General features: G+C 50.0%; 2 protein-coding genes across 4 annotated transcripts in view; one reads left to right on the plus strand and one right to left on the minus strand.

The window, feature by feature from the left end:
• Positions 1-3,980, minus strand: part of LOC137412314 (uncharacterized) — a 106,125-nt gene extending 102,145 nt beyond the window's left edge. The window contains exons 1-2 of the mRNA XM_078777321.1: positions 3,893-3,980; positions 3,762-3,815 (exon numbers count right to left, since the gene is read on the minus strand). Of these exons, the coding sequence (XP_078633447.1) occupies positions 3,762-3,815; positions 3,893-3,980 (142 nt within the window). The remainder of the gene's footprint in view (positions 1-3,761; positions 3,816-3,892) is intronic.
• Positions 3,981-11,950: 7,970 nt separating this feature from the next.
• The window catches only part of LOC137413984 (uncharacterized), a 53,550-nt gene continuing 39,949 nt past the window's right edge, over positions 11,951-25,551 (plus strand). For all 3 annotated transcript variants that reach the window (XM_078778123.1, XM_078778121.1, XM_078778122.1), the window contains exons 1-3: positions 11,951-12,295; positions 12,374-12,436; positions 22,441-22,503. In XM_078778123.1, the coding sequence (XP_078634249.1) occupies positions 12,145-12,295; positions 12,374-12,436; positions 22,441-22,503 (277 nt within the window). In that variant the 5' untranslated portion in view covers positions 11,951-12,144. The remainder of the gene's footprint in view (positions 12,296-12,373; positions 12,437-22,440; positions 22,504-25,551) is intronic.

The raw sequence follows: 25,551 nt of genomic DNA on the forward strand, positions 1-25,551 counted from the left end.
AGACACCACGGGCCTACAAAACAGGCCTCAAAGCTATGCGAGTTAATAAAATGGTGGATATTTGTTTATATGAAGCCTCTCCCACAATGGGTGGAGCTATGGTTCCCAGAATGGGTGGAGCTTTGAGGTTTTGTCTTCTCTGCAAGAACAACATGAACAAGAACAAGAAGAACAAGAACAAGAACAACAGCAGAGGGCACTCTCTGACCAGCGTCTTGCGACGCGGCTCAAAAAAATTCCATATTAAATGCCAAGTCTGTATATTGCAAATTTTGATACATTCACATAATCAAAATAGAAGTAATAACAAGAAAACAAATTGTTAATTAGAATACAGATGAAATTAAAGAGCACAAGCATTTTTGAAGACTTTATGTCAAGATCACAGCACAATGTATAAATTTGCAATAATTTTAATGCAAGGGTCGAGGTTCATGGGGCAGGCAAAACGATAAAAGGGAACCAGGTTCACAAACTACCAAAGGGTTTGCGGGACAAGGAGGAAATGAGGCCCAACATGAGAACAATCAACAGTGGCCCAGAGAGGAAAATAATGGGAAAGAATGAGCATGTGTGGAAGAGATTGTGGGTGTTTGTCGGTGAGTACATGAGGTAGTGATCAGTATCACTTCTGAAAGGCTGAAATGAGGACGATGCAGTGGACACAAAGAGAATATTCCACAATCGAGAGAACATGGAGGTGAATTAATGCAGGTGCACAACCTGAATGGAAATTGGTAAGGTGAGAGAGCAGGAGGAGTAAGGTCAGTTGTTAGTTTGTGCATAATATAGAGATCACCAAACCTGACGTCAGTGGGAGAGTGACCATTTCCCCTTTCCCCCTATTCTCTGCTGTTCGTCTTCCCCTTTCCTCCCTCTTCTCAACTGTTCATGTTCCCCCTTACCCCTCTTCTCTGCTGTTCATGTTCCCCCTTTCCCCCTCTTCTCTGCTGTTTGTGTTCCCCCCTTACCCCTCTTCTCTGCTGTTCATATTCCCACTTACCCCTCTTCTCTGCTATTCATGTTCCCCCCTTACCCCTCTTCTCTGCTGTTCATATTCCCCCTTACCCCTCTTCTCTGCTTTTCATGTTCCCCCTTACCCCTCTTCTCTGCTGTTCATATTCCCCCTTACCCCTCTTCTCTGCTGTTCATGTTCCCCCTTACCCCTCTTCTCTGCTGTTCATATTCCCCCTTACCCCTCTTCTCTGCTGTTCATGTTCCCCCTTACCCCTCTTCTCTGCTATTCATGTTCCCCCCTTACCCCTCTTCTCTGCTGTTCATATTCCCCCTTACCCCTCTTCTCTGCTTTTCATGTTCCCCCTTACCCCTCTTCTCTGCTGTTCATGTTCCCCCCTTACCCCACTTCTCTGCTGTTCATATTCCCCCTTACCCCTCTTCTCTGCTGTTCATGTTCGCCCTTACCCCTCTTCTCTGCTGTTCATATTCCCCCTTACCCCTCTTCTCTGCTGTTCATGTTCCCCCTTACCCCTCTTCTCTGCTATTCATGTTCCCCCCTTACCCCTCTTCTCTGCTGTTCATATTCCCCCTTACCCCTCTTCTCTGCTTTTCATGTTCCCCCTTACCCCTCTTCTCTGCTGTTCATGTTCCCCCCTTACCCCACTTCTCTGCTGTTCATATTCCCCCTTACCCCTCTTCTCTGCTGTTCATGTTCCCCCTTACCCCTCTTCTCTGCTATTCATGTTCCCCCCTTACCCCTCTTCTCTGCTGTTCATATTCCCCCTTACCCCTCTTCTCTGCTTTTCATGTTCCCCCTTACCCCTCTTCTCTGCTGTTCATGTTCCCCCCTTACCCCACTTCTCTGCTGTTCATATTCCCCCTTACCCCTCTTCTCTGCTGTTCATGTTCGCCCTTACCCCTCTTCTCTGCTGTTCATGTTCGCCCTTACCCCTCTTCTCTGCTGTTCATGTTCCCCCTTGCCCCTCTTCTCTGCTGTTCATGTTCCCCCCTTACCCCTCTTCTCTGCTGTTCATGTTCCCCCTTTCCCCTCTTCTCTGCTGTTCATGTTCCCCCTTACCCGTCTTCTCTGCTGTTCATGTTCCCCCCTTACCCCTCTTCTCTACTGTTCATGTTCCTCCCTTCCCCTCTTCTCTGGTGTTCATGTTCACCCTTACCCCTCTTCTCTGCTGTTCATGTTCCCCCTTGCACTCTTCTCTGCTGTTCATGTTCCCCCCTTACCCCTCTTCTCTACTGTTCATGTAACTCCCTTCCCCTCTTCTCTGGTGTTCATGTTCACCCTTACCCCTCTTCTCTGCTGTTCATGTTCCCCCTTGCCCCTCTTCTCTGCTGTTCATGTTCCCCCCTTACCCCTCTTCTCCACTGTTCATTTCCCCTCCTTACCAATATTCTCTACTGCTCATGTTCCTCCCTTACTCCTCTTCTCTGGTGTTCATATTCCCCCTTGTCCCTCTTCTCTGCTGTTCATGTTCCCTCTTACCCCTCTTCTCCACTGTTCATGTTCCCCCCTTACCCCTCTTCTCTACTCTACTGTTCATGTTCCCCCTTGCCCCTCTTCTCTGCTGTTCATGTTCCCCCCTTACCCCTCTTCTCCACTGTTCATTTTCCCCCCTTACCCCTATTCTCTACTGCTCATGTTCCTCCCTTACCCCTCTTCTCTGGTGTTCATATTCCCCCTTGCCCCTCTTCTCTGCTGTTCATGTTCCCCCCTTACCCCTCTTCTCCACTGTTCATGTTCCCCCCTTACCCCTCTTCTCTACTCTACTGTTCATGTTCCTCCCTTACCCCTCTTCTCTGGTGTTCATGTTCCCCCTTACCCCTATTCTCTGCTGTTCGTGTTCCCCCTTACCACTCTTCTCTGCTGTTCATGTTCCCCCTTTCCCCCTCTTCTCTGCTGTTCATGTTCCTCCCTTACCTCTCTTCTCTGGTGTTCATGTTCACCCTTACCCCTCTTCTCTGCAGTTCATGTTCCCCCTTGCCCCTCTTCTCTGCTGTTCATGTTCCCCCTTGCCCCTCTTCTCTGCTGTTCATGTTCCCCCCTTACCCCTCTTCTCTACTGTTCATGTAACTCCCTTCCCCTCTTCTCTGGTGTTCATGTTCACCCTTACCCCTCTTCTCTGCTGTTCATGTTCCCCCCTTACCCCTCTTCTCTACTGTTCATGTAACTCCCTTCCCCTCTTCTCTGGTGTTCATGTTCACCCTTACCCCTCTTCTCTGCTGTTCATGTTCCCCCCTTACCCCTCTTCTCCACTGTTCATTTTCCCCCCTAACCCCTATTCTCTACTGTTCATGTTCCTCCCTTACTCCTCTTCTCTGGTGTTCATATTCCCCCTTGCCCCTCTTCTCTGCTGTTCATGTTCCCCCCTTACCCCTCTTCTCCACTGTTCATGTTCCCCCCTTACCCCTCTTCTCTACTGTTCATGTTCCTCCCTTACCCCTCTTCTCTGGTGTTCATGTTCCCCCTTACCCCTCTTCTCCGGTGTTCATGTTCGCACTTACCCCTCTTCTCTGTTCATGTTCCCCCTTTCTCCATCTTCTCTGCTGTCCATGTTCCCCCTTACCCCTCTTCTCTGCTGTCCATGTTCCCCCTTACCCCTCTTCTCCACTGTTCATGTTCCCCCCTTACCCCTCTTCTCTGGTGTTCATGTTCCCCTTTCTCCTGATGTTCCCATTGTTATGTTGTGTCCTGATCTGTTCTGTGTCCAAGTTCTTCCATGAGCCTCGACCTTGTGTAATCGCAAAAAGTACAACATTAACAGATCGTGTGTGTGTGTTTTGATTCAAACCTTCAGGTTGAGGGAGCGGATCATCGACGTACTCGGACTTCACCTTCACAACACCTGAAAGAAAAAAATCCATTCAAACGAAACTTTCAAGAACCACCAGAAGGTGACGGTGTGGACAGAAGGACACGTACCTGGTCCCGGGTCTTCATCCTCAGGTGGAACGACCCTGGACCCGCGATCTGAGGGAGAATCTCCCAGAACGGAGACATCGCGGTTCATGGCGCACCGGAGGGGACTGAAAGGTAGCGTGTAAAGTACCGTGATTTAAGGTAGTGTGTGGTCATGTGTTACACTCTGATACACGAGCACAAACCACGTGTTCTGGTAAAACCGATCACGTGCTCTGGTAAAAATGAATCACGTGACGCGTTGCCTCCACAAACGAAACTATCTCATTCGCGATTTCCGCACGGCAGATTCCCCACGACAATTACGTGATCTTTTCAGGGGGGTTGCAATGTCTTGTTAACGAACTCATTGTAAACATTGTGACATTACCTTTTATCATATTAGCGAACAATACTGATGCCGAAGGGTTTTTTTTTTTTTTTTTGTATACAAGATCGAGGCTCGATTGTACTAGTACTCGGTTGTACCACTCGGCTCGGTTGTACTAGCTCGGTTGTTCGGTCTACTAGCTCGGTTGTACTAGTTACACCACGTGACATACATTTACAGTCCTCTTACTTTTTACACATTTTACACATTTTACAAAATTCGAAACGCCACTTGTACAATTTTCAGTTCGTTCAGATTTCTTATTCGTCCTCTACCCGGAGAGGACCGTAGGTTTGCTCTCCATCTGTTTGGCCGTGCATACGTCCATCAATTATCCGTACAGTGCAACAATTACTCCAAACGATCACAGCACACACCAAGAGTTCACACACTTCAAGACCACTCACACTTCCGTCCCGTCTGCGCGCCCAGAAAACAACCACCGGAAGTTCCTCGAAGAAGATGAGGAAATTCAAATAACTAACTATTGTGCTTAATGACATGCGCGGTGGCTGTCTGGGTCGGAGGGTGTTTCTGAATTGTTCCAGTATTTAGTATCGATTCGCTTCCTGCGTTTGTTTGATGGCGTTACAAAAAATATAGTGTTGCGTAATTTTTGAACGGCCTCATGTTGGGTTAAACAATCTGTGACCTTGTGACGAATCGGCTCGTCCTGATATAACCGTGTGACGTATCGGCTCAACCTAATATAACCGTGTGACGAATCGGCTCGTCCTGACATAACCGTGTGACGAATCGGCTCATCCTGATATAACCGTGTGACGAATCGGCTCAACCTAATATAACCGTGTGACGAATCGGCTCGTCCTGACATAACTGTGTGACGAATCGGCTCATCCTGATATAACCGTGTAACGAATCGGCTCGTCCTGATATAACAGTGTGACGAATCGGCTCATCCTGATAGTATAACTATAATTTGATGGTCACCACATGGGCGGGGTGAGACATTCAGGAACTTTGTCGCCCCATCATGCAATGTTCACAAATGCCATGATTGGGATTGTAATGTTGTGATTGTTCCACCGATACTAGCTTTTGTGATGTTGTTTCTAATGTGGTCCGAGACCCATGGCTAAATTTAACAGAAACCATGCCAAGCCCAAGGCAAGGCCAAACCTAAACAAGAATGTATCAATTGAATGCAGGTTTATTAGCAACAACGATGAACAATCAATCTGCAAGACAAAGAAAGCGATGGTAGATTTTAGAATAAGATAATAGATACAGAATATGCAAATAACAATGCGCAGTATTACACAAGATGAGAACGCAATAGAGAACAGCACCATACAAGAGTTGTCTATCTCCCTTTCCCAAAAACGTTCAATTGTGACACAGAATAGAACGAAAACTGGAGACTGAGAAAAAGGATCACATGAGTTTATAATTGATATTCTTCTGAATTGAATCGGGCTGGTGGTTTGATAATTCGCTTCGGGCGGCCCGTCACCACCCGATCAATCGTCGGAGTCCTCTGAGGGCAGTTCGTAATTTCCTGGTCCATTGTGGGAGTCTTCGGTGGGTGGTTCACTATCGCCCTGTCCGACGCCGGAGTCCCCTCCAGCTGGTCCATCATCACCCGAACCATCAAGGGGGCAGAAATAGGCACTGACTGTGGAGGTGTGGCGGTGGTCTGCACATGTGGTTGGTTAGCGACTCTCGCGGGTGGTGTCATCGCGGTGGTGGAGCGGAGTGTCTGTGATGGTAAGCCCGGCGCAATGACATGTTGGGGTTCACCCTTCTGGGGAGTGGTAACAGGATTGAGACAGACTCTTGGAGCGGCGATGGGTTGGGTACCAGACATTAAGTATTTCGGTACGATTGGCATAACACTTGGCATAAGGCTTGGCAGCATGCCACTTTTGCCAGTCGTAGTGGGAGTTGTCATGCTGAAAGGCGTAAAACGTCGCAGGAACCTACGATTCCGGAGAGTGATTCTTCCGGAGCCATCCACCTTGACAACGTATTGATCGAATTGTTTTACCTCAATCATGGTTCCGGTCCAGTCCCATTTTCGTGGTTCCAGGCCGGTCTGGTTCTGGATCCGGACATGGTCCCCGACGGCCAGTGGAGGTAGTTTTGTCGTGTGTTCAGAGAGTCTTTCGATCTCCCTGGCATGCCGAATGTGCAAAGCTTCCTCACGATTGTTGCGTGTTTCCCGCCAGGTGTCCGATGGCAAGTATCTGCCTGGGATGATGGGTATGAAGTCCTTGACTGGCCTCTTGAAGATGATCATGGCTGGAGACAACCTAGTGTCCTGATCCGGTGCAAATCTGGTACTGGAGTATTGCACGTTGGAACCGATCAGTGTCTAGTTCACCATTGGAACCAGTGTTATCGGTGATCATTCTTTTCGATGTTTTGACTGCGATCTCGGCATGATAGTTGCTGTGTGGGAAGGCAGTGGATGACAACCGATGGTTAACGCCCCACCGACGCAAGAAGTCTTGGGTGTCATGTGCCGTGAATTCTGGCCCACCGTCAGATGCCAATTCGTCGGGGATACCATAAGTGGCGAAGTTCGACCGCAGACATTTCACTAGGCCTTGTGCCCCGCCAGTTGTTAGCTGAATGATTGGCCAATTAGAGTAACGATCAACGGTGACCAAATAACTCCGACCCTTGTGATGAAAGTAATCTGAACAAACGTACTGGAAAGGGTAGGCAGGTTCAGCTGGGGCTGTAGGTGGAGCGCTTGGTTGCGATGGGGCCATCCGATTGCAGTGTGAGCAGCGATTGCGCATCTCATGAATCTGGGGAGTGATTCCAGGCCAAAAGATCGAGCTGCTGGCCCGGGTGGTCATAGCCGTGACTCCTTGGTGAGCAGCATGAAGATTCTCAAGGACAAGCTTCCGTAGCTTCGGTGGGATGATAATCCTCCCCTTGTAGACCACTATGTCATCAATGGTGTAGAGGTGTTCACGGAAGGGAAAGTATTCCAAAATGGACACAGGGAAATCGTCCCGACTGGCAGGTAGACCCTGCTCAATAGAATTGAGTAACTGCAGCATCTGAGTGTCACTTGCTGTTTCGTCCCGAACATCGTCCCAAGTGACGGACCGCACAGAATCGAGCGTCTTGATGGCTGCCATAGAAATAGCCATTTCCATGCCAGTGTCGTCATCTGTGGTCCACAGCCCAGTCAAGGTGTGCTGTCGTAGTGTAGTCGATGTGGCCACATCCATAATGGAGGAAATGTCATCCACCAGTGGCAGTCGTTCCGATGGTCTGGCACCCGACGGATGTCGTGAAATCGCATCTGGTATGCAGTGTCGTTTTCCCAGGATGTGGATAATTCAGAAACGATATGCTAGAGTCCTTTCTTTCAAGTTGGCGAGCCACGTGTTATGGATGTCCTCTAATCGTCTGTCGCCAAGAAGCTTGATTAAGGGCTTGTGATCGACGGCAATAATCAGGTTCTTGCATCCCAACACAAAATACTTTACTTTTTCCAGGCTGTCCGCCACTGCTAGAGCTTCACCCTCTATCGGAGCATAGCGCGACTCCGCTGCATGGGTGAAGCGGCCTCCAGCAAGGGTGATTTTCCAGCCATCGGGGCAGCACTGTGGGGTTTCACCAGGGCATCTGCAGTGTTTTTGGAGGAGCCAGAAGCCAATCCCATCCTTCGACCAGTCAGTTGCGAGACATGTTGTTCGTTCCTTGTCAAAGATCCGGACCCCATTTGCGACTTCAGATATGATGAGTCGTTTTGATTCTTCGAATAGGGATTGTAGTGTTGCATCCCAGTAGAAGGGGGTGGATGGTTTTAGGAGGTCCCGAAAAGGTCGCATCCTCTCGGTCATGCTGAAGCAGTATGTTACCTGATTGACTAGCCCAAACCAGGAGTGAATGTCAGTAATTGTTTTTGGTGTGGGGAAGTCCTGTATCGCTTGGAGATACCTTTGGCATGGTCGTACACTGTCCACGGTGATCTCGAATCGAGCGAATTCGACCGTGTCCTGACCAAAATGGAATTTCGTCGGATTGTGCGTAATCCCATTACGGCCGCACAGGTCAAGCCAGTTGCATGTCTGAAAAAAGCTCTCTTCCAATGTGTCGCTCCACATGATGGTATCATCAATACATTTGGACTTGTTTTTGAAGTCCGATACAATTTCGTCAAATCGTCTGGAGTATCCATCACCTGAAGCGATGTAACCTTGGGGAGTGGTGCAGTAACGGTATCGGCCCCATGGTGTGATGAACGTTGTCAGATGGCGGTCACATTCTCTGATTGGAACGCTGTGATAGCCATTCCAGGCGTCTGTTACCGTCTTTTTGGTGTTATGTGGCACCGCCATTGCTTGATGGAAGGGTGACTGGGTGTGGTGGGTCTCACGTGTGCAGTGCGCATTCAGTGGTTGCAGATCAACTGTCCTCCATGGGGTCCCATCCTTCTTTGGACAGACGACCATTCTGCTGCACCATGTCACTGGTTCACCAATTGGCACCGGTTCCAGAACCCCTAACCTGATGTCGCGATCGATACCAGCCTTGACTTCTGCCTGCCAGTGTAAGGGGACAGGCACTGGGGTGTGCACCGCTTTTGGTGTTGCCTCGGGGTCAACCATCAGTGTGAGAGGCGGACCTTCCATGTGGGGTAGTGGCTGGTGTTCGCAGACATTGAATGTGCTGCTTTTGTAGTACTCCAGTAGCCATTTCTCCAGCCTCTCTCGGTTCTCGTCAGTGGCCGGAAATGGGATAGATGTAGGCAGTGTAGGGGGAAGCGATCTTTCCGGGCAGTTACAATTTGCATCGATAACTGCTGCCACTGCAGCACCAACTGTGTTGGATTCGCCAATGGTTGGGAAGCTACTAGACACGAGGCCTAGATCGACGCATGCTTCACGACTGAGATACATGTTCCGTGTGTCAGGTGAGATGTAGCAGATTTGTCGGGTTTCAATAATGTCGCCATTGGCTGTGCGACCAGACAGGTGTAGGAGCATGGCGCCGATAATCCGGACCCTTCCACTGTTAACAGCATTCATCTTCAGGTTGACAGGTAACAGGTCTTCATTACGCAGCCCGAGTTTGTGGAAAATATTAAGTCCTGTGAGGCAGCTTTGACAGCCAGTGTCGGCCATGGCCTGGAGCCTGGCCTGCAAGAAAACTTGCAGATCTCAGCTTGACCAGCCAGACGGGCTGCGTAGGTACGAATTGGTTCTTCTCGGTCCTGTCGCATGTTGTGGAGGTTGACGCGGGACACCATAGTATTCTCCTCTCGGACAGCAAGGGACCGAATGGCTTGTAGTATAGCTGCCTCGTCCTTGATTTCAATGCGTGGGTTGCTGCGGTGGAGGTCACGTCGTAGGTTAGCATCACAACATTCAAGGGGTTGAACGCGAACATCATTGCCGATTATCTGGGTCGCTGCCTTGTAACCATCCCATCTTCTGGTGAAATATTGCCAATCTTCGCTGGTACCGCCGGTTTGGATACGAGGACGGCTGACTTTGTCCGGTTTGGCTGGTGCAACGGACGTGTGAGTCATGGCGTGGATGGAGAGCTGGATAGCAGCAACGGCATTGTCGGTGCTGTCAGTAACGTAGACACAACTCCGGAAGCAACTTCCTATTCATTGGCACGCGATTGATTGTTCATAAACAAGAATGTATCAATTGAATGCAGGTTTATTAGCAACAACGATGAACAATCAATCTGCAAGACAAAGAAAGCGATGGTAGATATTAGAATAAGATAATAGATACAGAATATGCAAATAACAATGCGCAGTATTACACAAGATGAGAACGCAATAGAGAACAGCACCATACAAGAGTAGTCTAAAACCTAACCTCTTTTTTTTGTCGTTTTGGGAAGTCATTTTCAGTTCTAACAGATGTCACTCTCCCCACCATCAAGTTGGATGTAAATTTACATGTAACTAGGTTAGACGTCTAGATCGAGTGTATTTCAGGAACGACACCAACAGTTAGTCTCTTAAAAGTTACAGGTAATGCCAGGATTGCCAGCAATAATATTAAATAACCAAAATAAAGTTTTAAGTCAACAAGTTAGACTCTAACTTACGACAGTGTAGCCGACCCCGAGATTAAACGAGCCAAGGGATCAAAACATTATTCACAGTAAAAGACTCTTCGGAAGCAGAAAAGGTAACCTGGATAATAAACATTGTGAAGAAAGTTTGGTAATTATTTACTTTTTCATGTGAACATGTTCCGATTATCATTTTCTCATTAGACTTTATAAGATGAACTTCCAGCATTTTTCCAACTTTTAGTGCAAGTTTCTATTTGGAAACACGTTGTTTTCACGTTATTAGTTGAGCAGAACATCGTTATTTCAGAGTAAAGATGGAATTACCGAAAACTTTTTGCCTTAACATGTAAATATGGTACTGCTGATCTATTTGATCGAACTGCAAAGAACCAGATGGACGCGATCATTCCCACACTTCTATAATGTCCCCTCCGTCCACCCTGAACCGCCAGGACTTTGAATGGGTTATGAAGGGTTCTAACGGGTATTTATAGTGGGTTGTAAAGGGTAATTCTAACGGGTTGTAAAGGGTATATGTAATGGGTTCCATGTGGTAATTCTAATGGGTTCTAAAGGGTAATTCTAATGGGTTGTAAAGCGTAATTCTCATGTATTTTAATGGGAATTCTAATGGATTGTAAAGGGTATATGTAATGGGTTCCATATGGTAATTCTAATGGGTTGTAAAGGGTAATTCTAACGGGCTGTAAAGCGTAATTCTCATGTATTTTAATGGGAATTATAATGGATTGTAAAGGGTATATGTAATGGGTTCCATATGGTAATTCTAATGGTTTCTAAAGGGTAATTCTAATAGGTAGTAAAGCGTAATTCTAATGGGTTCTAAAGGGTAATTCTAATGGGTTGTAAAGCGTAATTCTCATGTATTTTAATGTGAATTCTAATGGATTGTAAAGGGTATATGTAATGGGTTCCATATGGTAATTCTAATGGGTTCTAAAGGGTAATTCTAGTGGGTTGTAAAACATAATTCTCATGTATTTTAATGGGAATTCTAATGGATTGTAAAGGGTATATGTAATGGGTTCCATATGGTAATTCTAATGGGTTCTAAAGGGTAATTCTAATGGGTTGTAAAGCGTAATTCTCATGTATTTTAATGGGAATTCCAATGGATTGTAAAGGGTATATGTAATGGGTTCCATATGGTAATTCTAATGGCTTCTAAAGGGTAATTCTAATAGGTTGTAAAGCGTAATTCTAATGGGTTCTAAAGGGTAATTGTAATGGGTTCTAAAGCGTAATTGTAATGGGTTCTAAAGGGTCATTGTAATGGGTTATAAAGGGTAATTGTAATGGGTTCCAAAGGTTAATTGTAATGGGTTCTAAAGGTTAATTCACATTGGGGCCTACGACCGTACAATGAGCAACGGGGCATGCGGCAGCCTGCTTGATCTCCACGCCTGAGTGCCTCGTATTGTTTTTTACCTCACACCTGGTCACACCATTTCTGCAACATGTCCCACAGAAAATGGAGAAAAGTTAATCTCTGTAATAACAACAATGGGACGCAAACGGATAAAACATATGAAGTTGGATAATACGATAAAAGGTTATGTAAAAACGTTTACAAGGGGAAACAAGACGTCGTGGGTACCCGGGATCGATCACGTCATTAACGTGGAGAATCTGCCGCGTGGAAATCGCGAATGAGATCGTTTGTGGAGCATCACATGGTCGTGATTCGTTTTTACTGGAACACGTGGTTGGTGCTCTTGTATCAGAGTGTAACACACGACGACACACTACCTGTCTCCCTTACAATACTGTACCGTGCTATACTCCCCCCCGCCCCCTCCCTTCCTCTCCTCTACCTTGCAGTTCCCTCCGATGCGCCATGAACCGAGATGTCTCCGGTGAAGATCACAGATCGAACCCCCCGGGATCCACGAGCGGTTCCGATGGAGGAAACTCGGTCGGTCCGGGAGATTCTCCCTCAGATCGCTGGTCCAGGGTCGGTCCACCCGAGGATGAAGACCCGGGACCCGGTACGTGTCGTTCTCGCCGCACCGTCACCTTCTCCTGGTTCCTGAAAGTTTCGTTTTAATGGATTGTTTTTGTTTCAGGTGTTATTGTGAAGGTGAAGGTGAAGTCCGAGTTCGTCGATGATTCGTTTACTCAACATGAAGGTTTGAACCACAAACACATTGTTGTTGTTGTACTTTTTAATATTATACAAGGTCGAGGCTCATGGAAAAGCTCGGACACAGGGGAGGAGGGGAGGACAGGGAACACGCATAGCTGGGAAGAGGTGGAAAGGGGGAACACGAGCAGCAGGGAAGAGGTGGAAAGGGGGAACACGAGCAGCAGGGAAGAGGTGGAAAGGGGGAACATGAACAGCAGGGAAGATGTGGAAAGGGGGAACAGGGACAGCAGGGAAGATGTGGAAAGGGGGAACACGCATAGCTGGGAAGAGGTGGAAAGGGGGAACACGAGCAGCAGGGAAGAGGTGGAAAGGGGGGACATGAGCAGCAGGGAAGAGGTGGAAAGGGGGGACATGAGCAGCAGGGAAGAGGTGGAAAGGGGGAACACGAGCAGCAGGGAAGAGGTGGAAAGGGGGGGGGGGGGACATGAGCAGCAGGGAAGATGTGGAAAGGGGGAACACGAGCAGCAGGGAAGAGGTGGAAAGGGGGGACATGAGCAGCAGGGAAGAGGTGGAAAGGGGGAACACGAGCAGCAGGGAAGAGGTGGAAAGGGGGAACACGATCAGCAGGGAAGAGGTGGAAAGGGGGAACACGAGCAGCAGGGAAGAGGTGGAAAGGGGGGACATGAGCAGCAGGGAAGAGGTGGAAAGGGGGGACATGAGCAGCAGGGAAGAGGTGGAAAGGGGGGACATGAGCAGCAGGGAAGAGGTGTAAAGGGGGGACATGAGCAGCAGGGAAGAGGTGGAAAGGGGGAACACGAGCAGCAGGGAAGAGGTGGAAAGGGGGAACACGAGCAACAGGGAAGAGGTGGAAAGGGGGGACATGAGCAGCAGGGAAGATGTGGAAAGGGGGAACACGAGCAGCAGGGAAGAGGTGGAAAGGGGGAACACGAGCAGCAGGGAAGAGGTGGAAAGGGGGGGACATGAGCAGCAGGGAAGAGGTGGAAAGGGGGAACACGAGCAGCAGGGAAGAGGTGGAAAGGGGGGACATGAGCAGCAGGGAAGAGGTGGAAAGGGGGAACACGAGCAGCAGGGAAGAGGTGGAAAGGGGGAACACGAGCAGCAGGGAAGATGTGGAAAGGGGGAACACGAGCAGCAGGGAAGAGGTGGAAAGGGGGGACACGAGCAGCAGGGAAGAGGTGGAAAGGGGGGACACGAGCAGCAGGGAAGAGGTGGAAAGGGGGAACACAAGCAGCAGGGAAGAGGTGGAAAGAGGGAACACGCACAGCTGGGAAGAGGTGGAAAGGGGGAACAGGAACAGCAGGGAAGAGGTGGAAAGAGGGAACACGCACAGCTGGGAAGAGGTGGAAAGGGGGAACAGAGACAGCAGGGAAGAGGTGGAAAGGGGGAACACGAGCAGCAGGGAAGAGGAGGAAAGGTGGAACACGAACACCAGAGAAGAGGGGTAAGGGAGGAACATGAACAGTAGAGAAGAGGGGTAAGGGGGGAACATGAACAGCAGGACAGAGGGAGAAAGGGGGAACATGAACAGCAGGGAAGAGGTGGAAAGGGGGAACATGAACAGCAGGGAAGAGGTGGAAAGGGGGAACACGAACAGCAGGGAATAGGTGGAAAGGGGGAACACAAGCAGCAGGGAAGAGGTGGAAAGGGGGAACACGAGCAGCAGGAAAGAGGTGGAAAGGAGGAACACGAGCAGCAGGGAAGAGGTGGAAAGGGGGAACACGAGCAGCAGGGAAGAGGTGGAAAGGGGGGACATGAGCAGCAGGGAAGAGGTGGAAAGGGGGGACATGAGCAGCAGGGAAGAGGTAGAAAGGGGGAACACGAGCAGCAGGGAAGAGGTGGAAAGGGGGAACACGAGCAGCAGGGAAGAGGTGGAAAGGGGGAACAGGAACAGCAGGGAAGAGGTGGAAAGAGGGAACACGCACAGCTGGGAAGAGGTGGAAAGGGGGAACACGAGCAGCAGGGAAGAGGTGGAAAGGGGGAACACGAGCAGCAGGGAAGATGTGGAAAGGGGGAACACGAGCAGCAGGGAAGAGGTGGAAAGGGGGGACATGAGCAGCAGGGAAGAGGTGGAAAGGGGGAACACAAGCAGCAGGGAAGAGGTGGAAAGAGGGAACACGCACAGCTGGGAAGAGGTGGAAAGGGGGAACAGTAACAGCAGGGAAGAGGTGGAAAGAGGGAACACGCACAGCTGGGAAGAGGTGGAAAGGGGGAACAGAGACAGCAGGGAAGAGGTGGAAAGGGGGAACACGAGCAGCAGGGAAGAGGAGGAAAGGTGGAACACGAACACCAGAGAAGAGGGGTAAGGGAGGAACATGAACAGTAGAGAAGAGGGGTAAGGGGGGAACATGAACAGCAGGACAGAGGGAGAAAGGGGGAACATGAACAGCAGGGAAGAGGTGGAAAGGGGGAACATGAACAGCAGGGAAGAGGTGGAAAGGGGGAACACGAACAGCAGGGAATAGGTGGAAAGGGGGAACACAAGCAGCAGGGAAGAGGTGGAAAGGGGGAACACGAGCAGCAGGAAAGAGGTGGAAAGGAGGAACACGAGCAGCAGGGAAGAGGTGGAAAGGGGGAACACGAGCAGCAGGGAAGAGGTGGAAAGGGGGGACATGAGCAGCAGGGAAGAGGTGGAAAGGGGGGACATGAGCAGCAGGGAAGAGGTAGAAAGGGGGAACACGAGCAGCAGGGAAGAGGTGGAAAGGGGGAACACGAGCAGCAGGGAAGAGGTGGAAAGGGGGAACAGGAACAGCAGGGAAGAGGTGGAAAGAGGGAACACGCACAGCTGGGAAGAGGTGGAAAGGGGGAACAGAGACAGCAGGGAAGAGGTGGAAAGGGGGAACACGAGCAGCAGGGAAGAGGAGGAAAGGTGGAACACGAACACCAGAGAAGAGGGGTAAGGGAGGAACATGAACAGTAGAGAAGAGGGGTAAGGGGGGAACATGAACAGCAGGACAGAGGGAGAAAGGGGGAACATGAACAGCAGGGAAGAGGTGGAAAGGGGGAACATGAACAGCAGGGAAGAGGTGGAAAGGGGGAACACGAACAGCAGGGAATAGGTGGAAAGGGGGAACACAAGCAGCAGGGAAGAGGTGGAAAGGGGGAACACGAGCAGCAGGAAAGAGGTGGAAAGGAGGAACACGAGCAGCAGGGAAGAGGTGGAAAGGGGGAACACGAGCAGCAGGGAAGAGGTGGAAAGGGGGGACATGAGCAGCAGGGAAGAGGTGGAAAGGGGGGACATGAGCAGCAGGGAAGAGGGAGAAAGGGGGAACACGAGCAGCAGGGAAGAGGTGGAAAGGGGGAACACGAGCAGCAGGGAAGAGGTGGAAAGGGGGAACACGAGCAGCAGGGAAGAGGTGGAAAGGGGGAACACGAGCAGCAGGGAAGAGGTGGAAAGGGGGAACACGAGCAGCAGGGAAGAGGTGGAAAGGGGGCACACGAGCAGCAGGGAAGAGGTGGAAAGGGGGAACACGAGCAGCAGGGAAGAGGTGGAAAGGGGGGACATGAGCAGCAGGGAAGAGGTGGAAAGGGGGAACACGAGCAGCAGCGAAAAGGTGGAAAGGGGGACATGAGCAGCAGGGAAGAGGTGGAAAGGGGGACATGAGCAGCAGGGAAGAGGTGGAAAGGGGGGACATGAGCAGCAGGGAAGAGGTGGAAAGGGGGAACACGCACAGCTGGGAAGAGGTGGAAAGGGGGAACACAAGCACCAGGGAAGAGGTGGAAAGAGGGAACACGCACAGCTGGGCAGAGGTAGAAAGGGGGACCATGAAAAGCAGGGAAGAGGTGGGAAGGGGGGACATGAGCAGCAGGGAGGGTGGAAAGGGGGAACACGAGCAGCATGGAAGAGGTGGAAAGGGGGGACATGAGCAGCAGGGGGGGTGGAAAGGGGGAACACGAGCAGCAGGGAAGAGGTGGAAAGGGGGGACATGAGCAGCAGGGAAGAGGTGGAAAGGGGGAACACGCACAGCTGGGAAGAGGTGGAAAGGGGGAACACAAGCAGCAGGGAAGAGGTGGAAAGGGGGAACATGAACAGCAGGGAATAGGTGGAAAGGAGGAACATGAACAGCAGGGAAGAGGTGGAAAGGGGGAACACGAACAGCAGTGAATAGGTGGAAAGGGGGAACACAAGCAGCAGGGAAGAGGTGGAAAGGGGGAACACGAGCAGCAGGGAAGAGGTGGAAAGGGGGAACACGAGCAGCAGGGAAGAGGAGGAAAGGTGGAACACGAACAGCAGTGAATAGGTGGAAAGGGGGAACATGAACAGCAGTGAATAGGTGGAAAGGGGGAACACAAGCAGCAGGGAAGAGGTGGAAAGGGGGAACACGAGCAGCAGGGAAGAGGAGGAAAGGTGGAACACGAACAGCAGGGCAGAGGGGGAATATGAACAGCAAGGCAGAGGGAGAAAGGGGGAACATGAACAGCAGGGCAGAGGGAGAAAGGGGGAACATGAACAGCAGGGAAGAGATGGAAAGGGGGGACATGAACAGCAGGGAAGAGGTGGAAAGGGGGAACACGATCAGCAGTGAATAGGTGGAAAGGGGGAACACAAGCAGCAGGGAAGAGGTGGAAAGGGGGAACACGAGCGGCAGGGAAGAGGTGGAAAGGGGGAACATGAACAGCAGGGAAGATGTGGAAAGGGGGAACATGAACAGCAGGGAAGATGTGGAAAGGGGGAACATGAACATCAGGGAAGATGTGGAAAGGGGGAACATGAACAGCAGGAAAGATGTGGAAAGGGGGAACACGCACAGCAGGGAAGAGGTGGAACACGAGCAGCAGGGAAGAGGTGGAAGGGAAAGGAGGAACATGAGCAGCAGGGAAGATGTGGAAAGGGGGAACATGAACAGCAGGGAAGATGTGGAAAGGGGGAACACGAACAGCAGGGAAGATGTGGAAAGGGGGAACATGAACATCAGGGAAGAGGTGGAACACGAGGAGCAGGGAAGAGGTGGAACACGAGCAGCAGGGAAGAGGTGGAAAGGGGGAACACGCACAGCTGGGAAGAGGTGGAAAGGGGGAACACGAGCAGCAGGGAAGAGGTGGAAAAGGGGAACATGAACAACAGGGAAGATGTGGAAAGGGGGAACATGAACATCAGGGAAGAAGTGGGACACGAGCAGCAGGGAAGAGGTGGAACACGAGCAGCAGGGAAGAGGTGGAAAGAGGGAACACGCACAGCTGGGAAGAGGTGGAAAGGGGGAACACGAGCACCAGGGAAGAGGTGGAAAGGGGGAACACGAGCAGCAGGGAAGAGGTGGAAAGGGGGAACACGAGCAGCAGGGAAGAGGTGGAAAGGGGGAACACGAGCAGCAGGGAAGAGGTGGAAAGGGGGAACACGAGCAGCAGGGAAGAGGTGGAAAGGGGGAACACGAGCAGCAGGGAAGAGGTGGAAAGGGGGAACACGAACAGCAGGGAAGAGGTGGAAAGAGGGAACATGAACAACAGGGAAGAGGTGGAAAGGGGGAACACGAGCAGCAGGGAAGAGGTGGAAAGGGGGAACACGAGCAGCAGGGAATAGGTGGAAAGGGGGAACACGAGCAGCAGGGAAGAGGTGGAAAGGGGGAACATGAACAGCAGGGAAGAGGTGGAAAGGGGGAACATGAGCAGCAGGGAAGAGGTGAAAAGGGGGAACACCAGCAGCAGGGAAGAGGTGGAAAGGGGGAACATGAACAGCTGGGCAGAGGTAGAAAGGGGGACCATGAACAGCAGGGAAGAGGTGGAAAGGGGGGACATGAGCAGCAGGGAGGGTGGAAAGGGGGAACACGAGCAGCATGGAAGAGGTGGAAAGGGGGGACATGAGCAGCAGGGGGGGTGGAAAGGGGGAACACGAGCAGCAGGGAAGAGGTGGAAAGGGGGGACATGAGCAGCAGGGAGGGTGGAAAGGGGGAACACGAGCAGCAGGGAAGAGGTGGAAAGGGGGGACATGAGCAGCAGTGAGGGTGGAAAGGGGGAACACGAGCAGCAGGGAAGAGGTGGAAAGGGGGGACATGAGCAGCAGGGAGAGTGGAAAGGGGGAACACGAGCAGCAGGGAAGAGGTGGAAAGGGGTAACACGAGTAGCAGGGACGAGGTGGAAAGGGGGGACATGAGAAGCAGGGAAGAGGTGGAAAGGGGGAACACGAACAGCAGGGAAGAGGTGGAAAGGGGGGACATGAGCAGCAGGGAAGAGGTGGAAAGGGGGAACACGCACAGCTGGGAAGAGGTGGAAAGGGGGAACACGAGCAGCAGGGAAGAGGTGGAAAAGGGGAACATGAACAACAGGGAAGATGTGGAAAGGGGGAACATGAACATCAGGGAAGAGGTGGGACACGAGCAGCAGGGAAGAGGTGGAACACGAGCAGCAGGGAAGAGGTGGAAAGAGGGAACACGCACAGCTGGGAAGAGGTGGAAAGGGGGAACACGAGCACCAGGGAAGAGGTGGAAAGGGGGAACACGAGCAGCAGGGAAGAGGTGGAAAGGGGGAACACGAGCAGCAGGGAAGAGGTGGAAAGGGGGAACACGAGCAGCAGGGAAGAGGTGGAAAGGGGGAACACGAGCAGCAGGGAAGAGGTGGAAAGGTGGAACACGAGCAGCAGGGAAGAGGTGGAAAGGGGGAACACGCACAGCTGGGAAGAGGTGGAAAGGGGGAACACGAGCAGCAGGGAAGAGGTGGAAAAGGGGAACATGAACAACAGGGAAGATGTGGAAAGGGGGAACATGAACATCAGGGAAGAAGTGGGACACGAGCAGCAGGGAAGAGGTGGAACACGAGCAGCAGGGAAGAGGTGGAAAGAGGGAACACGCACAGCTGGGAAGAGGTGGAAAGGGGGAACACGAGCACCAGGGAAGAGGTGGAAAGGGGGAACACGAGCAGCAGGGAAGAGGTGGAAAGGGGGAACACGAGCAGCAGGGAAGAGGTGGAAAGGGGGAACACGAGCAGCAGGGAAGAGGTGGAAAGGGGGAACACGAGCAGCAGGGAAGAGGTGGAAAGGGGGAACACGAGCAGCAGGGAAGAGGTGGAAAGGGGGAACACGAACAGCAGGGAAGAGGTGGAAAGAGGGAACATGAACAACAGGGAAGAGGTGGAAAGGGGGAACACGAGCAGCAGGGAAGAGGTGGAAAGGGGGAACACGAGCAGCAGGGAATAGGTGGAAAGGGGGAACACGAGCAGCAGGGAAGAGGTGGAAAGGGGGAACATGAACAGCAGGGAAGAGGTGGAAAGGGGGAACATGAGCAGCAGGGAAGAGGTGAAAAGGGGGAACACCAGCAGCAGGGAAGAGGTGGAAAGGGGGAACATGAACAGCTGGGCAGAGGTAGAAAGGGGGACCATGAACAGCAGGGAAGAGGTGGAAAGGGGGGACATGAGCAGCAGGGAGGGTGGAAAGGGGGAACACGAGCAGCATGGAAGAGGTGGAAAGGGGGGACATGAGCAGCAGGGGGGGTGGAAAGGGGGAACACGAGCAGCAGGGAAGAGGTGGAAAGGGGGGACATGAGCAGCAGGGAGGGTGGAAAGGGGGAACACGAGCAGCAGGGAAGAGGTGGAAAGGGGGGACATGAGCAGCAGTGAGGGTGGAAAGGGGGAACACGAGCAGCAGGGAAGAGGTGGAAAGGGGGGACATGAGCAGCAGGGAGAGTGGAAAGGGGGAACACGAGCAGCAGGGAAGAGGTGGAAAGGGGTAACACGAGTAGCAGGGACGAGGTGGAAAGGGGGGACATGAGAAGCAGGGAAGAGGTGGAAAGGGGGAACACGAACAGCAGGGAAGAGGTGGAAAGGGGGGACATGAGCAGCAGGGAAGAGGTGGAAAGGGGGAACACGCACAGCTGGGAAGAGGTGGAAAGGGGGAACACGAGCAGCAGGGAAGAGGTGGAAAAGGGGAACATGAACAACAGGGAAGATGTGGAAAGGGGGAACATGAACATCAGGGAAGAGGTGGGACACGAGCAGCAGGGAAGAGGTGGAACACGAGCAGCAGGGAAGAGGTGGAAAGAGGGAACACGCACAGCTGGGAAGAGGTGGAAAGGGGGAACACGAGCACCAGGGAAGAGGTGGAAAGGGGGAACACGAGCAGCAGGGAAGAGGTGGAAAGGGGGAACACGAGCAGCAGGGAAGAGGTGGAAAGGGGGAACACGAGCAGCAGGGAAGAGGTGGAAAGGGGGAACACGAGCAGCAGGGAAGAGGTGGAAAGGGGGAACACGAGCAGCAGGGAAGAGGTGGAAAGGGGGAACACGAGCAGCAGGGAAGAGGTGGAAAGGGGGAACACGAGCAGCAGGGAAGAGGTGGAAAGGGGGAACACGAGCAGCAGGGAAGAGGTGGAAAGGGGGAACACGAGCAGCAGGGAAGAGGTGGAAAGGGGGAACACGAGCAGCAGGGAAGAGGAGGAAAGGGGGGGCATGAACAGCAGGGAATATGAGAGTGAAGATGTTCTCAGTATAGCATTTGATGTGGAGAAAGTGAATCTTTTTTCTGCGGTTCATCCACTTATGATTGTAACCCTTTCCTTCTCAAACAGCAAATTGTCAAAAAAATTAAAATCAAGGACGTGCACTTTGCTTTGGTGTTAAAATTTTGGAATGACTTGTTTTTTTCTAAATGATGTGGAAGTAAAATGAATCTTGCAGATATAACATTCTTCAGATATCAATCTTAATGGTTTTCGAGCCAAAAATAGATCCCTATCTGGCCCTGTCAGCAAGTCAAAAATTGTTGTAATTTAATTTTATTTTATTGTGCAGTTCTCGATGAAATAGTGTACTCTGAAAAGATGAACAACGCAATTGGGAAACACATATTTTAAGCTGTATTAAAAGATCAACTTGACACCTCTCATCCATGTCAGCCTCCCCACGTTTATATCAGAACAAGCTGATTTGTCACATGGTCACGGATTGTTTAACCCAAATATGGGGCTGTTCAAGAATTACGCAATGCAATTTTTTTTGGGGAGGCGCATACCATACGTGCTGACGGGCTTGAGTAAACCTTATGAATATCTTGTATTCGACATTGAATAGATTTTTCAGGGTCCCTTATCATGACTGACACTCAACCCCAACAAAGGCAATGGAAAGTTGATGCAACAAACCAGGGCAGTGTATAATCAGCAGAGGACTATAGTCCTAATGTATTCGGCCCACCAGAAAATCAAGATGGTGGCCATATTATTTTGTCTGAGTGTCATGATGGGTGGAGTCGAGTGACAAATGTGGGTGGGGTCTGGCAGCTGGCTGACCAATGGGTACACATTTCAAAAATCGGCTCCCAACAAGAACCACAACAGCAACAACAACCATGTGAAGCTCTTGTGGACCTGACATGTTGCAGGTAAAAAATTGACAGACTTTTTTTTCGTATACATAGTCGAGGCTCGTGGAAGAGACAGTACACTGAATGGATCAGGGGTGGGCATAACTTTGTGGCAACAGTTTAGAGACGGCCCTTTCCTGTTTCAGCATGACAATGCCCCCGTGCACAAAGCGAGGTCCGTACAGAAATGGTTCGTCGAGATCAGTGTGGAAGAACTTGACTGGCCTGCACAGTGCCCCAACCTCAACCCCATCGAACACCTTTGGGATGAATTGGAACGCTGACTGCAAGCCAGGCCTAATCGCCCAACATCAGTGCCCGACCTCACTTATGCTCTTGTGGCTGAATGGAAGCAAATCCCCGCAGCAATGTTCCAACATCTAGTGGAAAGCCTTGCCAGAAGAGTGGAGGCTGTTATCGTAGTAAAGAGGGGACCAACTCCATATTAATGCCCATGATGTTGGAATGAGATGTGTGATGTTCGGGTGTTCACATACTTTTGGTCATGTAGTGTATACTGTAAGACTTTTGTGTGTTGGCCAGTCTTTTTAATTATGTTAAAGTTTTTATAAAAACCCTGAAAATGACTCTTAATGTTGTAATATGCAGCACTGCTTGTACTCCAATGAGAATCTCTCGAGTTTGAAATAATTTCTCATTTATTTTCAATATTTTTATAAAAATTTAATTTGTTTCAGTTGAACCATTGTTTTTGTTTTCGTTTTAGTGAGTTTTTTTTTGTTTCAGGTTTTATTGTGAAAGTGAAGGTGAAGTCCGAGTTTGAAGATGAATCAACTTTTCAAGACACAGGTCTGAACCACAACAACATTCCCCTTGTCCCATTGGCAGACATTGATGAGTGTACATTGTATGGGAACTTGTCCTCTCTCTTTCTCTGTCCCTCTCTCTCTTTTTCCTTTACCCTCCCTTCCCCACTCCCCCCCACCCCCTCCCCTCCTCTCCCTACTTGCCTTAACGCAATCTAACAACTTAAATACCCAGCTCAATATTAAACCAAATTCGTTCAACATGATGAAACATCACAATATTTGTCGAGATATTTCTGAGGAATACGCACTTATTTACGGCTGTGACGAAATCATTCGGTTACAAACTTGCAATTAATGGAGATTTATGGAGATATATCTCCATTAATGGAGATAACATCAAAACACAACGGCATGACTTTGTTACTACAAATGTTGATGGGAAGCTGATTGTTGATCCTGAACTCATCCATTGTCCCCTGAGAGGGAAGCATTGCAGCTCTCGATAATATTTGTGCATTCTCCATGTCTGTCGGAGGGTGCATCAAAGTGCTTGGAGTGAGATGTGCTCCTTTCTTTCTTTCTTTTTTCATCTTGTGAAATGGTTGCACTTGCTATTTGTTAACAGCCAGAAACTTATTGAGGACATACAAGTCCAGTGAAGCCAACCTCAAGATCAACTAAATGCAATGTGCAAACACACCCTTTGATCATAGGATGAGATCACAGTTACCACACGGTCCCTTATACGAGTGATGATCACATTCTGCCCGACGTTATTGTCACAATGACACATCTGATGCAAATTGCTGCTTCTACCTCCACCTTGTATATCACAAGCACATATTTCAACATCGTGGAACAACCGACAGCTTCTCACTATCCTCCAAAGTCTGATGGGAGCTAGTCAGGTCTGTGTCTGGCACACATTTCCTTTCCATTTTCTTCCCCTCCGAAAATACGGAGTCATATTGGACTGCTCGAGAAAAAGCACAGTTCTTGAGCTTTGTATTGTACAGGTGTGTTGGGCCAAATGGTCTCCTCCTTTGTCAGAGGTCCTTGTATTTTCCTGTCCCTGCATTCAGAGGGTCGTTGACCCAAATCCATCAATTGCTCTGTCTACTCTCTTCCCCTTTCCACAGTGTTTCCTGCAGCATGAGGACCTCACCCCCACAGCAGTGGAGAAGCTTCTTACATCGCTCGACACCTTTTCTGTAACTCAGCCAGAAAGCTTCTATGCTCTCATCCGTAGGAACCGTGCTTCAATCTTGTCATATTGTCTTTCCTCTTTCTTCCACAGGTCCTCATTGGATGGTAAATTCATCCATCTTGGAAAATAGCAAACATCACTCTTATCCACAAATAAAGGTTCCAAAACGAATTCACTCAACCTCCATCAGCAAAGTGAAGGAGTCTATCAATGCAGTCGATCTGAAGCACTGTCTCTTCTTTAACTCGCTCATCTTTGATAACCAGTTTGACTTCCAAATCTTACATCTTACAGTTGTGGCCAAAAATATTGGCATCCTCGCACTTTTTTTTCAAATAACTCACAATTTTCTCGAAAAATAAGTTGAAATTGACCAAAGTATTTGGTCTCTACAATTCTTTATTTCACTGTTAATATAACAGAAGCTTTGTTTTTCATTCAGAACTCAACATATCCTTTTAAATAAGAAAATAAAAAGAAATGGCATTAACAAAATTATTGACACCATCAATAATTGATGAAGGTGGGAGTGCATCAGGGGTCGGTACTAAGTCCACTACTATTTGTAGCTGTGATGGAGGTGCTGGCTCGGAACGTAAAGGAGGGTTTACCGTGGGAGTTGTTGTATGCAGATGATCTGGTGTTGATTGCAGAAAGTATGGATGGATTGAAGGAGAAGATGAACAAGTGGAAGGAATGTATGAGACAAAAGGTCTGAAGGTGAACATCGGAAAAACGAAGGTGATGGCAAGTGGTAAAGCATGTGGTGAGGTGGAAAGAACTGGGAAGTGGCCATGTGCTGTGTGCAGGAAGGGTGTCGGAGTGAATTCCATTCAATGTACAATGTGCGCTGAGTGGGTTCATCAAAAATGTCATGGTCTGAGAGGGTCATTAAACAGTGTGGCAGCTACATTCAAGTGTAAGGTGTGCAGAGAGGGAGCTGCGGATGGAGGAAATGTTGAGTTGGATCTTGGAGAGGGCGTGAAGCTGGAAGGTGTGAAAACATTTTGTTACCTTGGAGACATCCTGAATGGAGAAGGTGGATCAGACTCTGCAACGGTTGCTAGAGTGAGATGTGCATGGAAGACGTTTCGGGAACTGAGTGGCGTGCTGACGAGGAGGGGAGTGTCGTTGAAGCTGAAGGGAAAGGTGGATGCTGCATGTGTGAGAAGTGTTATGATTTATGGGAGCGAGACATGGGTAATGAACGTAGAGCAGCAACGAAGGCTGGAAAGGGTGGAAATGCGAATGGTTCGGTGGATGTGTGGAGTATTGTTGAGAGAAAGGAAGACAAATGATGAATTGTGAAAGATAATGGGAATAGAGCCTGTGATGGATGCTGTGAAGAGAAACAGGTTGAGATGCTTTGGTCATGTGTTGGGGAAGGATGAAAGTGACTGGTTGAGAAGAGTGATGGAAATGAATGTAGAAGGAAGTAGAGGACGGGGAAGACCGAGAAAGACTTGGCTAAAGATGGTCGAAGAAGAAATGCGGGCAAGGGGGTTAACAAGGGGAGATGCAGAAAATAGGGCAAAATGGAGAAGATTGTCATGGGGACCGCAAGGCTTACCCCCGCTCTTGCAGGCAAAATGGCCTTAAAATGCCTGTTGTTGTGTGTGTGTGTGTGTGTGTGTGTGTGTGTGTGTGTGTGTGTGTGTGTGTGTGTGTGTTTGTGTGTGTGTGTGTGTGTGTGTGTGTGTGTGTGTGTATATATATTAATCAACGACATAACAGCGTGACGAGCGCTGTCCTGATCTCCTGTGGACCGAAGTCCGAGACCAAAGCGTCACCTCTGACCCAAAGGGTCTTCTGGAGGCCTCAGCCCGGCCACTCTGTCAACAGACAGAGATTTATTCATTGGTCCCCATTGGCTAAACATCA

Source organism: Myxine glutinosa, chromosome 5 (genome assembly GCF_964187855.1).
Source record: "Myxine glutinosa chromosome 5, kmMyxGlut1.1, whole genome shotgun sequence".
Lineage (NCBI taxonomy): Eukaryota > Metazoa > Chordata > Myxini > Myxiniformes > Myxinidae > Myxine > Myxine glutinosa.